Below are 15,557 nucleotides of genomic sequence, written 5' to 3' on the forward strand. Positions count from 1 at the left end.
AGAAATCCTTCTTCAGTCATGATGGTTAGTATAGAAGTCTCCCATTTTTCTCTAGGTAGTCTACTGGAAACAATGCATGGTTTTATTTAAAAAATTAACATGTGTGTTTGTGTTTTAAAGAGGGTCTAAGATCTTATTTTTTCCCCCCAATAACATTTTGTATTTTTCTTAAGGTTCAGGACAATCTCTCTCAAAGGCCTTTAATAGCATTGCTCTCTTATGTGACATTGTCATCTCCCTACTATCAATAAGTGGTAAAAATAGTTTCCTGACTGCTTCTTCCAGTCTTTTGGGTAAAGAAATTCTCATCAATGCAGTCAACAATTAGCAGGACACATCTTTTAGCAGCTATCTTGATATGTGAGGGCTTCCCTGGTGGCTCAGATGGTAAAAAATCTGCCTGTGCAATGTAGGAGACCTGGGTTTGATCCCTGGGTCAGGAAGATCCCCTGGAGAAGGGAACAGCTACCTATTCCAGTATTCTTGCCTGGAGAATTCCATGGACAGAGGAGCCTGGCAGGTTACAGTCCATGGGGTCGCAAAGAGTCGGACACAACTGAATGGCTAGCACACACATTTTTGATATGTGAATACCCCGATTTGGAAGATTACAAAGCATTTAGATTTCCTAATTTGGCTTTGGACAATATCTATATCCTCTAAATGGTTGTACAGTCTATGAAACACACTCACAATACTTTTTCTATAAGATCTTTGATCTTCACTGAAAAATATTTCAGTCTCTAATTCACAGTGCAAGGCTATATCTTCTTGACATACATCACTCTTTTCTAATCATATTATGTATTTCTTTCAAAGTTTTACCTTTGAATATCTTTATTCCAAATAGGAATTACATTCCAACTCCATGATACCTGCATATTCATTGCTGTCATTAAAAGCTGGCATTCTTGATGATAATTGTGGTAGGCAGAGAAAAATATCTCCCCAAAGATGTCTATATCTGAATTCCCGGAACCTGTTCCCTTACATGACAAAAGGGATGCGATTAAATTAAGGGATTTCAGATGGGAAGATTATCCTAGATTATCTGTGTGTTCCCATTCTAATCACATGGGTCCTTAAAAGTAGACACTGTGTCCAGGCTGCGGTTAGAGAAAGATATAGTGACAGAAGGAAAGGCAAAGAGAAATGGGCAGTTTATGGCTTTGAAGGGTGAAGAACAGGGCCACGAGGAAAAGAGTGCAGGTGGCATCCAGAAGACAGAAAAGGCAAGGAAACAGACTTTTCCCTTACAGCCTGACTGGAACACAGCCCTGCCAACACCTTGATCTTAGCCCAGGGAGACCGTTGTTTGGCTTCTAAATGCAGACCTGTAAGATGATAAATTTGTGTTGTTCTGAGCTACTAAATATGTGGCAATTGGTGATAATTTTCTAAGCAGCAGTAAAAACAAACAGACTTATTATGCATTCTCCGGAAGGCATACACCTAAGCAATGGAATTCTGTTCCCCAAACTTTCTCTCATTTTTCTCCTAAGAATAACTGTTGCCTTTTTAAAAATTTTGTGGTTTGCCGCAATTTCTGATTTTACAGTTTTACAAGAGCATTTTTACTATATTCTGATCAAATTTAATTAGAAACTCTTCTTGATCAGACCATCGAGCTTCCTACTAAACACATGTTTTCTTGTTCTTGGTAATAGATGTACTGATCCCTTCCAAGAACACATATCTTGATACTCTAGGCCATGACCCAGCAACTGACTCTCAGCCTTCCCCTTGCTATGTATGCTTCGTTCTTGATTTCCTGTATCTTCCAAAATCTTAACATTTAGCTATGTCACAAAATATTTTAACTTTAATTCAAATATTCACACTGTAAGTTCTTCTGAAAGCACCATTAGTATCCATACAAATTAGGTAACAATGTGGGGAAATTGGCGGCTTTAATAATGTCTGATATTCCAATGCAGCTTATACTTTCTTCAGGAAGACAATACATCTCTTCATCAGCCCCACTGGTTCTGTGTGTAGGAATTTCCATTTCATCTTCCAAACCAAAAAAAAAAACACACCTCCCTTATGTCTAGTCTTCTTGGCACCCTTAACAAGTGTTTCGTTATTTTCTAACACATGTTAACCAACCACATTTTATGTGAAACATGAAATGTTACTTTTTCTTTAGAAGGTTCATCTTTATTCTCTGGGATGTGGCTCATACTTCTTCTTGGATTTCAAAGGGGTGCATTAAAAAACAATCTCTCCTCAATCTTATTCTTCTGTGGAGCAACCTTAACACTAAGTTTGATTCTGCTCGTCCTCCTTGACATCTTTTTATTTCTGCACTCTTTCCTGAACCACGTGTTCCATGCTGCCTGACGTCCATTCATTCTGGAGGTTTGCAAGTGTTTCCCCTTTTGGCAGAGAGACCAGTTTACATTTATGGTGCATACAACCAGTGGCCCCTCAGGCAGAAAGGTCACTGATGAGCCTAGAGCTCTTCATTTCCCCAGTTGAAGACATGCAATTACTTTAGGGGTAACCTTTGTTTCAATCACTTGAATTAGTCTTGTGTCTGAGCAAGGGATTTTTAGAATCCCCTAGGTCAACAGTTTGATACTCAGTAGTGGCCATTCTTACTACACTTTCTGCACTATCACTCTACAATTAGCGTTAAACATGGATTCTTAAAAAAAAAGAAAAATGGATTCTTACCTAGTTCTTTGACACATCAACTTGTACCTGGAAATTAATAATAACTGAGATCTTACTATGTACCATGAGCTCCACATTCATTATTTTCCATATGTGTTAGGTTCTAGCTTTATCACAATTTTTACATGAAAAATTAAGTTTAGGGAGTCCAAGTACTTTCTGCTAAGTCCTGTGGGTAGTAAGGCATGGAGATGGAATTCAGACCTGGGTCTGTATGACTGCAGAGCTGAAGTGTGTGCTCATTTGGTTCTATTCATAGGATGTAAGCAACGGTGTCAGGAACTGAATCTCTTTATGTTCTATTCCCAAGTACAAGTCCTGCGGGACTGCAGTTCCGCACTGCTCCTCTTGTCAGTCCTCTGGGAGACTGGAACCCTGTGCCTGGATGCCTTGGACTCTGTCCTGATACTTACGACAGCTCCTCCCTGGTCCTGACTCCCTAAATGTTCACCTAATCCCTGCTCATTGCTGCCAAGGCCACTATCAGCCCTACTTGAACACTACGTTTTTCCTTCCTTGGTTTCTCATTGGCAGGTCACTATCTCTGCCACTAACAGTGTGGCCAACCCAAGGGTGGTCCAACTTAGGGCAAACAGAAGCATGTGTGTGTGCACACATGAGGTGACAGGCGGCTGCGAAGGGAAGAGAGCAAAACAGATTGACTTGAGGGGCATTTCTGAATGCATTCATGCATGTGCAGACATAGGAGTGATATGAAAAATACCTATCGGCCTACAAGCACTAACTAATGAGTATGGATACCTGCTCTAGTAGGGGAGCAGGTGCTGAAGGCACACCACTTTGACAAGTATTATCCTGTTAGATTTTGAGGATGTCTAAGAGATTCCGGGGAAGCACTTATGGGTCTCAACGCAATAGCCATTTACCAACTGGCAAAAGGATTTCTATATTTTAACACAGAATATCAGCCCTGTGTAGCTGGGTTGAGGGGAGAAAAGATTTCAGACTGAGATAAAATTATTGTGTGCTCAAAGGTGTATCTGAAGTCTGTAAATTTATATAGTAAATCCTGTCTCACCCTGTTCCAGTCCGTCCTTTACAGAGCAGTCAGAATAATCTTTCTAAAGCAGAATTGTATCCTCTCCTCTGCTTGAAACTGTATGGTGGATCCCATATCACCCCTGTAGGAAGGTCCTCACTTCTCTTCCCTGATGAGATAAAACTTCTTAGGTTGGCGTTCAAGACACTACGTGATCTGGTCTATGGTTGCTTTTGCAACATTTTACCCCATCCCACCACCACCAACACACACACAACATGCATACTGCTTACCCTCTAATCATATCAATACCTTTTGGTATTTCTGAAGCAGAGCATGTTAGCTCATGTACTTTTTTTGCCCAAGGAGTTCCATCCAGGAAAGCTTTTACTAATACTAAAGACTCAAAATGTCTTCCTCTCTAGGATGCCTTACACCCCACCTGGGCTTCCCTAAAGGCATGTACATAGCACTTGGTCTGATTACCTTCTAACTGTTGGGTGCATGTCAGCTTCTCACTCAAGATTGTGAACTTAACATGCCCAAAGCAGCTATCTCTCTTTATCCTTTAGCCTCTACTGCTAGTTCAATACCTAATTTATAGTAGGTATTCAAGAAATACTCATGAGGGTAAGGTATTTACTCCTGTAATCTCACTGATCTACTTAACTAGGAGTTGAGGCACAGAGCATTTTGTACATTATATAGCACTTATATGGTACGTCCATGCCTAAATCCAGTCTTCTAATTCCATAAGAAGAAATATGATGACATTATATCTTTTTATAATACTCCAGAAATTAACACAGAAAAATCAAGTTAGGCCTTTTGGGGGCATACATTTCTTCTAAGGCTGGATTTGTTTACTTTCTCTACAATATCTTTCACTGATTACACTTCTGGAACTCATTCATTAGGTTCTGCTGCACCAGGTAGCTAACATGAGACTTTCCCTTTGGAAAGGTGTGTCTTCCTTATAAAGTCTCCTCATTCCCTATGCTTTGAGTTTTCATGCTGGCCCCTCCTCTGTCTGTCTATCTCTCCTCCTGACTGCTGGCCTTCTGTGGGCCTCTATATCTAGATGACAACTATCTCCTCAGTCCTGGATCCTTATGTTGTTTTGGGCTTCCCAAACTCATTCAGATCCTTAAAATGCTTCCTGGGAACCTACAGTGTGTATAACTTTCAAACGATGACTGTATCCAGAGCTTATGTACAGAAGTGCTGCCTGACTTCTGACACTATTTGACTCTTTTAATGACTCTCCAGCATGGTGAGAGATGCTCACTCTCCAGCTTCTAGATCCCATCCTAACCCTGACCTGCTCAAAGCCCAATTTCTCAATTATCACCACAGTTCACTGATGCCCATGGCATCAGTATGGCAACAAATTTCACTTTGGCTTTATAATATGCAGAACTGTAGCCTCCAGGTAACTATACATTTCACAAGTAGCAGGTAAAACATTCTGTTCACCCCTGGTAGAAACTGGCTTTAGATAGTTCCTGCATGCTGACACTTTTTTTTTTTTTCAAGTGAAAACTAAGCAAAAACCCTCTAGAGCTGTGCTGTCCAATATGGTAGACATATGTGTCTATTAAGCCTTGCAATATGGCTAGTTCTAATTGAGATATTCTGTAAGCAGTAAACATCTGATTTCAAAGGCTCTGAAAAAAGTGAAATATATCCTTAATAATGTAACATTAATTCTATGTTGAAATGATAATTTTCAGGGTTTTTTAATAAAATAATTTGTTAAAATCCATCTCTATTTATTTTTACTTTTTAAATGTGGATAACAAAATATTTCAAGTTACATGCATGGCTTGAATGATTTCTATCGGGCTGCACTCTCCAGAGGCTCTGCCTGGTGGCTCTTTAATATTAGTAAGCTGACTGTGTACAGATAGAATGGAAAGCTAGTACAGAATTAAAAAGCAGAAAAGGTTGTGAATGACAGAAGGAAGCTTCTGCTCAGGTTTTTAAATTTCTGTTCCCGGAATACACCGACATGCCACCTGCCTTGACAAGCTTTTAAGAAGGTCTGATAATCCTCAGAGAAATGAAGTTGAACCAAAAGGCATCTGTGTAAAGCTCACGCATGGTGCCTAACCTCAGAGGCTTAAAATCAACATTGATTTTCATCATTTATTTTATCCTGGCATTTAAATGTCCCTTAGATTTATTACCTTTAGGTTTTCAGTTCAGAGGCAGTGATGGGTATGATACAAGGGTGATAATAAGTTATGTAGATACCATTTAATTTATGAACTCTGGAGCTCCAGGGTAGTTCAAGAAATATATTAACTACATACACATCACCCTTCATTCTGCGGTAAGGATTTCTAAGCTGGGTCCCTATTGTGCCACTTAATTTATGGTCTGGCCAGGTACACGGATCTGCATACAATATTTCAATATAAGTTGCTCCAACCATCAGAAGAAACGAAGATGGGCTTCAAAGGAGCCGGCTGGACAGCTGATGGATTGCTCTCTCTCTCCTATATGTAGGCTGGGGCATTAAGTAGTTTTTAAAGCTTGTCAGCGGTTTGGGTCTTTTTCTGCTCTGAGAAGCTGCACGCACCAGCCTCGACAAGCAGAATCAGCCATGCTGCAGCAGGCAGAGGGCAGCTCCCAGAGTTACTTACGTTGACAGCCGTAGTGCCAGGAATTTCCCGGCAGGCACTCATCACACTTAGGCCCTGTTGTTCCAGTCTTACACTCACAAAATCCTGAGCCATTACAACGATCATGGACTGAGCCCAAAGGGTTACAATAACACTCTGTAGAAACAAGACAACACACAGGCTGGAGACAAGTCCACATGGCTTATAAGTTATCAATACAGGAGCGTCACTTACTTAAATGGATCACTTACAGAAAGATGTCCACTAATGAAATGCTTTGGCAAATATGGCTATTTCAGATCCATTTATTTATTTGCTCAGCCTTCCATGATAGCATTTTTATGTTATGGGACGAAATCAGTTGAAAACTTCTAAGGAAATAAGACATCATGCTCTTCCCCGCTAACAGATTATAATGGAGGTTCCGTTTGTTAGGGCATTTTTAGATGGTTTAATGAATGCCATGAGAAGTTTGTGTATCAAGGATAAATCTATATGCCATCAGTGTAAAATCTGTTTTAAATTATTCAAACGAGCCTATCTGTTACACTCAATATTTGAGAACTGCTGAACATTGTTAAAGTGCAATATGAATGCACTTTGTTCATTCAAAGGCAGTTTTACTTTATGATTTGGGATGGTGCATTATATATATATATATTCATACTGTGTTGCAATCAGCCTTTAGATATTGTATCTGCTAGGCATGTTAGTATAGTTTTATGTAACTTAGATTAACAATCATGGAAGAAAAATGAATTTTGTAATCCTAAATAAATTTCAACGTATGCACAGTTTGAGACTCATATCATTATAATGTCTGTGGACAGAAAAATATAACTTTGAGTAATAAAAAGTAAATAGAATAACTTCTGGATTCCTCACATAGTATTATGCAGGATACTTTTACTTCTGAAGCTCTGCTTTGCTTAAAGGGTGAATTAAAAATGAGAATTCCTTAGGCTTCCATTAGCTAAGAAAGCTAACAGCAGTTAGTTTACAGCTTTTGGAATGTGTAAGCTGAAGTTTCTTTCTTTGTAATCCCACTGTATAATACTGGGCAAGTTACTATGCCCCTCTGTGTCCTGATTTCTCTTATTTTAAAATGGTATCATTAAGAGATTTTCATGTTAAAAATCAAATAAAATCACACCAAGCAACTAACCAAGCAGCCAACTACAAGAAACCCTGAGAATTTTAGTTTAGTATCTTTAAGTTTATTGTCTTACATTGGAAATGGAGATTAAGGGTTTACTGTTATATAGATAGGTCTAGAGGTGTGGTTGTGTCATAGGAACTAACCAGATAATTTCTTCAAAGACTGTGGAGTACCTTGGAATCATTATTATTTATTTCATGTTAAGGGAATTTTGAAGTTCAGCACTCTTAAGATATAAACATTTGTGAGGCTGAGAGCGACATACATAGGTAAAACTAAAACTAAATAAAGTCTAAATTGCTCTCTTCTTGTCTAGCTTGATTTAATAATTGGAGTTTTATTTTAAATAGGTGTTTTCTATTTTAATGCGTGTCTGTATGGTGGTGCTGGTGGTTTAGTTGCTAAGTCGTGTCTGATGCTTGCAACCCCATGGACGGTAGCCTGCCAGGCTCCTCTGTCCATGGGATTCTCCAGACTAGAATACTGGAGTTGGTTGCCATTTCCTTCTTCAGGGAATCTTCCCGATCCAGGAATCAAACCCAGGTCTTCTGAATTGCAGGCAAATTCTTTACCCACTGAGCTACAAGGGAAGCCCATGTATGTATGACAGTTGTTTAAAAAACTTTTAGATAGAAATTTTGTTGTGACTTTTAAAATGATTATATATATATATAATTATATATATATTATATATATTAATTATATAATTAATCATATTATATAATTATATAATTTATAATAAATATATAATCAACAAATTATATAATCAATATATTAATATAATATATATTATATATAATATATATATTAAAATGATTATATATATATAATCCATATATAAAACATACATATATATATACACACACACATAGCTATAGCAAAACTACTATAATATGTTTCTTACTATTTAAAGTATGTAAGTTGACAATGGACCACCAGCATTTTGTAAGACAGGGAGTAGAGTCACATCTGGTCAATATGCATTCACATACTATGCCAGTCAATTAGCCTGTAACAACTGATTAATATAAGGTTTGAGATGTAAAAAATGTAAAATTAAAACAAATGTGGAGCATCTGAACCACAGCACACCTCAGTGGTTGCCATATGAAAGGTGGCAGGTGTAATGCACTCGGTCATGAAAATCAGTGACAAAGAGAGGTGGGGTCTACTCTCCACATTACATACAAAGTAATTTAGGTTAAAAATACCATTTCTGGAACTCAAGTCAATGGTAAGTGTTGCGGTGATGAGGATAGCCTTGGGGAATTATATTTTATTCCTTGAAACTAGGAAGGATATGTAGGACTACAAAACTAAAAAACATGAAATACTTTAGAAGTCTGATTAAAAAGTTGTACTACAATTGATTTATAGGTATTAGAAGTGTCTTGGGTTTGTTTTGTTTTATAGAATGTGCCTCTGATTACCTGATCTTGGGTTGCCAGGGGAATGAAAACAATAATACATCATAACTGAAGATGTGTTTAGTAGCAAATGCTGAGCCCTGCATTTCACTCTGATGTCAAGCTTGTTATCAGGGATTATTAGCAGTGATTACCCAAGGTCTGAAGCCACCTATCCAGCTTCCTGCTTAAATGCTTGAGTTTATAAGAAACAGAAGCATGCAAGGATGCCATTTTCATGGAACTGCTGCATCACACATGCATCTTTGGAAACATGGCTGGCGTGGAATTTGTATGAAAATGGGTAAATCTGCCAAGAATCACAAAGCAGTGATTACTGTGACAACATGGAATAGCCTGCACTTTATATTTACCATCATATAAAATGATGCAAATAGTTTAAGACATCTATTTCAACACAGTCGTTATTTTGTCAAAGATAGGTGCTGTTCCCTCAAAACCAGGGTGGTGGATTTCATTGCCAATTGTCAAAGAAATGGCAAATGCCTTTCCCCCCCTTAACTATTAAGGTGGCTTCGATGAAGTTCAAATTTGCAGAGATTAGTGCCTAATTCTATGAAAGTGAATTCGGTAAACATTCATTCATTTTCATTACTGCTTTCTATACAAAGTGGTATTAAAATTAACTCTCGATTACTTGTGGTGTATCTTCTCAAATTTAATTCTTAGTCCTACTGCAAGCCCTTTAGGGAACTTAAATGTAGAAAATAGCAACTAGATTCCTGCTGCCCTATAGGGCGAATCTTGTGAGGGAGCCACAGGCTTCCAATGGCCTTCAGAGAGGAAACCCAAGGCTCAGCCTTGTGCTCCGGCAGCCTGATGGCTCTACCCTTGGCCCCTTAAGTGGGAAAAGTGGAATCTATAGGTCCTTAAGGAAGCTGTTGAATGTTTATAGGGACTAAAGAGACTGTAGCATATACAAGCTAATCAAATTTTTCAGTTCAGTCTTTAAAAATTATTTTACTTCTTAGGAAACGGGCAACAATTTAAAGAATTTGGGTATGTGAAGGGGATATTGTAGCTAATTTTAATAGTATATAAAAATACTCATATTTGTATTTACTGATGACTTTACTTGGTTTGAAGAGTATAAAATACTGCATAGGGATATATTTACCTCAGTAAAATAAAATCTTTCCATGGTTTATAATTTTAATTAACAAACTTTCTAGAAAGGGAGAAAACAAGTGCTCTTCATTTTTTTTTAAGTAGAAATAAAGAGAATAATGTATATTAAGCTTTCCATTCATCTCTATTTTACATGATTTAAAATACAAAAGCTGAGTGGCTAGTTTCTTATCTGTGTATAATCAAATATGGATTTATAACAACTATGCCTCTTAGAACTTGATAAGAGTGCTGATTTGTAGTTCACAGATTACTTTAGAACAGGAAAAGGGGAAGACATCATTAGAATAGAGTACTCTGAGTAAAAATACTGGGATGTTGTTAAGTTACCTGCTATGAGAAATTTTATGAAATAAAATCTTTTCTTGTAAGGTCTTTTTATTTGATTTATTTAAAATAATATGAAATTGCTATTGTAAAACATTTACTCCTTATTATAATGTTTTGTGTCTTGAAAAAACTTACAAGGTTTTATTCCCGCGTTCCTGTGTTCCTATTTATTTTACCTTTTCACTTGTTTCCACATTTATAGTATGACATTTATATATTTTTACAAATGACATTCAGCAAAATGTAACTGCATCTGAAATTCAGACAGCTATGTGCCTTTTGGTTTTCACTAATATTCTCAAATCTTTGTAACCCAAATGTTATAAAGGCAATTGAACTTCTGTTCACAAGCTTATAGTAGAATTGCTGTTCTCATCCTAAAAGCATTCCATAAGTAAAAGTCTGACAAGCTGAGCTTTGCTAATTGTGTCCCGGTAGTTGGGAGAGAGTTCAAGTTTTGAAGTCAGGAAACTAACTCTTTACTAAGCTGTATGATTTGGGTCAATCTGCCTTACTTTTCTCACGTAGAAAATAGGGGAGATTATCAGTGGAATACTTACCACCACAATTTTGTTAATGAGGATTAAGTTAAAAAAAAATCGCAAGTCAGTTCAGTTTACCAAGTGTTTCCTGCGCATCCCATATGATACCAATTTGACCAGGAGTTCTCCATGACTTACCTAAGGCACACAGCTATTAAATAGCAAACTGGGACTTGAACCCAGCTCTCCAGCCTCTAAGTCCAGGGATTTCTCCACTAATTCACAAATAATAAGGAAGCACTTTGAAAAACAGAACATACTATAGACATGAACAGTATTATAAAACTTGACCCATTTTAACTGAAAAAACTTGTCCAGCTATTTTAAGTGACACTTGGCAAATACCTATACAACCTTGACAATCAAATCAGAAAACAATGATCTTAGAATTGCAGAATGGTTTGATGCCTTTTTTGATGAAAGGACCACCTTTCATTTTTCAGTTTGTGTATTCTATCTACTCTCTATGTGAAAAAATCTACTTTTAACATTGGTTGCCTATATATTACCTATTGTCTGGTAATAGATACGTATCTACCCTTCACCATTTCGAATATATGCATTTCTCCAAAGTACATTATAAAGTGAAATTCCATTTCTTATTTCTTATTTTTCCATCAGCACCCTTTCTTAAAGATAGGTTCCTCAATGTAAAAGGTAGAAGCTTTTTTGTATGGGAAGGGCACCTGATTCTCTGGCGTTGACATGATCAGTAGTCATACAGGGTGGAAGGAATGCTCAAGGGAACCCTGTGGCCCTGTTTTTCCAGGGCTCATGAACTTTGGAAACTAAAAGAATTAATTGCCTTGAGCAGTTTTGAAATATTGCTTCTCCTTTTGGGCTATAGGAAAATTCAATAAATGGAATTTCATTACTATGGATGGAAAAGTCAAGTAAACTTCTACATTACCAATTCCTAGTGGCTTTCAATTCTAAAATGGCAGTATTTTAAATCAATATTTATTGATTACCAATTATTTACAAAAGCTTGTGTCTTAGTTTCCCATATCTATAATTAAAAATCTTATAATGAGTTTACATTTTGAAAGCAGAATGTACAACTTTAAGACTTTAAGATCAGGTTGAAATGACCAGGTTTTAAGATTTCATGCAAAAACAAAGAAGAAAAATAAAAAGAAAATTCTCTACCTCTTACACATGATTTTTCAGCTCATCATCTTTAAAGCAGCAATAAAGAAAGGATTCAAAATACATCCCCCAACTATGATTTCAACCAGCACAAGTGAATTTCAAGTCCACCACAAGGAGGTTTTCTCCATTAAGAAAGTTCATTCTGGCTCAAGTTGTGGTGCAAATCACCAGCCTCTCCACCTTAAATAGCTCCCCATCGCTTGAAAGGCACAGAACAATAGCTGAAATTATAATGGAACTGACCTATGCACACATTCTCATCGTCCAGCTGTGCAGAAGCATTTCTGAAGTAGCCCAGCCTGCATAACTCACAGTGCTGCCCTCTAGTGTTGTGTTTACAGCTCACGCAAATGACTGTATTTAGCAGATCGATATAACTGCATCGATTGGAGTGGCCGAAGCATTCACAATCTTGCAAGGAAGAACAGAAATGTATACAGAGTGTATACAGTTGCAGAGTATCAGCACACTACATGCTCAGATAAAATGAGAAGTGGAGAAAAGATGGCGGAATGGCTTTACATGTATGTGATTCCACATGACACATGGTGACCACAGGTGGTTGTGACTGGCATGGAAGTAGCATCTGTTTCAAGCAGGAGAGAAAGGTTGGACATTCAGAACATGATCAGAAGGTGTTAATTCTTGGCAGACAATATGAACAGAAGCATTTGCAGGTGTACACCTTTTAAAATTGGGGAAAGCTTGTTTCCATTGATGCAAAAGTCTAATTTTTGCACATTAAAAACTTCACTGTCTTTGCATCACTTCCTTCATTTTCTCTTCATATTTGCAGTCTTAAAAAAGAAGGAGGAAAGACTGTCAAGATCTAAGGCCTGAGTCTGCCATCACTCACGACTCCTTTGTTTAGAGCCTTACTATCATTTATGTCAAGATAGTAACTCAGTCAGAGTTTCATAGAAGAAATCATGGCAAATTTAATACGAGTCTAGACAATTAACTGTTTATTTTTGTTTCTTCCAATTGGTAAGAAGAGAATATGGCTTTTTGTAATCCTTTCATCAGGCCAAATCTGCATGGTTGCTTATGTGTGAGAGAGAATATAAAAAATAGGGAGATTATTGGTATGAAAAGAGTGTGCTTAAGATTTCCTTTTCTTGCAAGTTTTAAGCTAAGTCTACTCCAAAATAAGAGTCAGGCAGCTGCTATACCCTTAGATTTCTCTTTGTCTTCCCAAAGTGTTGGAGGTTCCTCTGAGGGTGAGGGGTGATGGTGGTAATTAGACAAGGAGTTGTGGGGAAGGGTGGAGAGTGACTCAATTGTCTCTGTCTTGTATCTCAACCAAAGCAAGTTATTAATCTAATTCAACCCTTTAAAATGAAAAAAAAAATAGCCTCTACTGGTGCAGTAGTTATTAAATCAGATAGAAAGTGTGAGAAGTAACTTGGTGGGGAATCTGTTTTTTCTTCTCAAAATATGGGGGTAGGCCTAGCTCACAATTATAAGGAAGGTCAACTATGAAACTGCAAACCTTGTTTGTCTAAAAATACCCCTCTCAATAATGTTTGGCTTTTATTTTATCCCACCAGGAAGCCAAACAGTCACTATTTGAGCCCATTCATTCATGCAATAAATAATTTATTCAGTTGGTCTATGTGTTAGGTACAATGTAAAGTGCTGAATTACTCTTTTGCCCTAGAATAAAATTTTGGAAGCACTGCATTTGATGACCAGAGTAAAAATGAGTGTCATCAAAATGAATAAGGAAGAAGGGTGATTGGATTTTTATTTTAAATTAACATCTGCCATTCATCAGAATGGTATGGATTCATTTATATGACAGCCAGTTATTACAGCAGAGTTGAGGGCAAGGTCCCAACAGAACGAAATCAAATTTGGATAGAAGCAGAGGAGGACATTGGAAACAGTGAAGACTGGGAGATACTCAGGAATAGGGTTAGCACCTTGGAGACCTCAGATGCTTAAGAGAAAGGCAAGAAGAACGGGAGGTTCCTGAAGGCAAGGCTGTTTGTTTACTGCAGGCCAGCTTTGTCACTGTATGCTGGTATACTGGGGATGCAGAGTGGGAGTGGGGATTCGTAGGAACCAGAGAGAGGAGAGTTCTGGAAGGAGGCCATGTGGGAGGTGGGGTAAGATAATCCTGCAAATAGTCTAAGTCATGCCAAATTAATAATAATAACAGCAACAAGAAAAATAATAAAATTATGTATCAGTAAATTAAATTCTCTTAGAAGACGAACATTTCACCCCCATACATTATATCTCCCTGAGTTCAACCTAGTTTAGGCTGGCATTTCTGACTCCTTCAGAAACCCAAAGGGCTTCTCCAACTTTCCTTAGTTGAGGGTTTGGAACAGGGAGAATCTTTCTGGCCTGGAGCCAGCCCAGAGTAGTAGTTTCAGGGAGGAGACCCACATCTCAGATCTAATTGCTTCCCAAGGACTTCTTCAGAGCTGCCTGGATTTCCCGAGGAGTGGGCATGCAGGGCCTCAGGCTCTCCCTCTCTAGAAGATGCCCCTAAGTGGTCTTTGCTCTTCGCTCAACCCTGCCCTAGGTTAGTACTCCGTGCACCTAATGCAATTAATCCAGATTTTTTTCAAGAGAATCTTTTTTGTATATAAATTCATCCTAGGAACTTTTCAGAACCACATAGAAGTAAGTTTTTGTTGTCAAGATGCTTGTTTAAGGTAAGACAAATGTGCTCAGATAACTAGAAAAAAACAAGAGGATGTACTAAAACACACACACACTCAACAACACACACACAGATACGCAAAGGGATATAAGGAGAAATTCATTTAACTTGAGGAAAATTAGGAAAAACTAACTTAAAATTGAATCTTCTATGAGGGCAGGTAAGGTGTATCTTTTTTAAAAAGAAGGAGGAAATGAGCATTTCCGGTGAGAAGAATAGAGTGTGTGGAGACATGACATGGGGGAATAGGCGAGAGCAGGGCTGGAGAAGTTTCACAACACGGTTCCTTTCTGGGTAAGATCTGCCCAGCAGCCAACAGTACATGCTGGGCTTCACCTGACAAAGCTGTATCCACAAAAAAAAAAAAACATGTCGGTAGACATTCAAGTTCAATAAAGACCCAATCCATGTTAGAAACTCACTGTTACCTACTATTCTTTGAATGCAATAAACAATATGCATTTATATGACATTAACTATTTGTTTCTGGGTCTCATTTGAAAACCAATTTATCAATTTTGACAGGAGATTTAAATAATATAAATTATAGAAATAATTTATATACAAAACCGCACACAGCTAAACACTCAATATTATAAGCCTGTTTCAGAAGATACGTGGATATTTTAAATATCTTCAGAATCTAAGAAACAAGCTAATAGTAACTTTATTCCTTTAAAACTTCTAAGGTTCTTCTGAGACTTTGATAAATCTGTCTTCTCTGGCCATGGTATATTTGAGAATGCAAAATGAGAAAAAGATATTCGAAAGGGATTTTAAAAACACCAGAGCACTGTATAAATTCAAGACATTTCAAATGTAATTATTAAACTTCT

General features: G+C 37.5%; 1 protein-coding gene across 7 annotated transcripts in view; it reads right to left on the bottom strand.

Annotated features, from left to right (window-relative positions):
- The window catches only part of NTNG1 (netrin G1), a 368,374-nt gene that overhangs the window by 46,470 nt on the left and 306,347 nt on the right, over positions 1–15,557 (bottom strand). Inside the window, exons 6-7 of one of the 7 annotated variants that reach the window (XM_006066879.4) lie at positions 12,288–12,455; positions 6,328–6,462 (exon numbers count right to left, since the gene is read on the bottom strand). The exons of the other annotated variants lie outside the window; for them this stretch is intronic. Of the exons in view, the coding sequence (XP_006066941.1) occupies positions 6,328–6,462; positions 12,288–12,455 (303 nt within the window). The remainder of the gene's footprint in view (positions 1–6,327; positions 6,463–12,287; positions 12,456–15,557) is intronic. 7 annotated transcript variants of the gene reach the window in all.

This window comes from Bubalus bubalis, chromosome 6, assembly GCF_019923935.1.
Source record: "Bubalus bubalis isolate 160015118507 breed Murrah chromosome 6, NDDB_SH_1, whole genome shotgun sequence".
Lineage (NCBI taxonomy): Eukaryota > Metazoa > Chordata > Mammalia > Artiodactyla > Bovidae > Bubalus > Bubalus bubalis.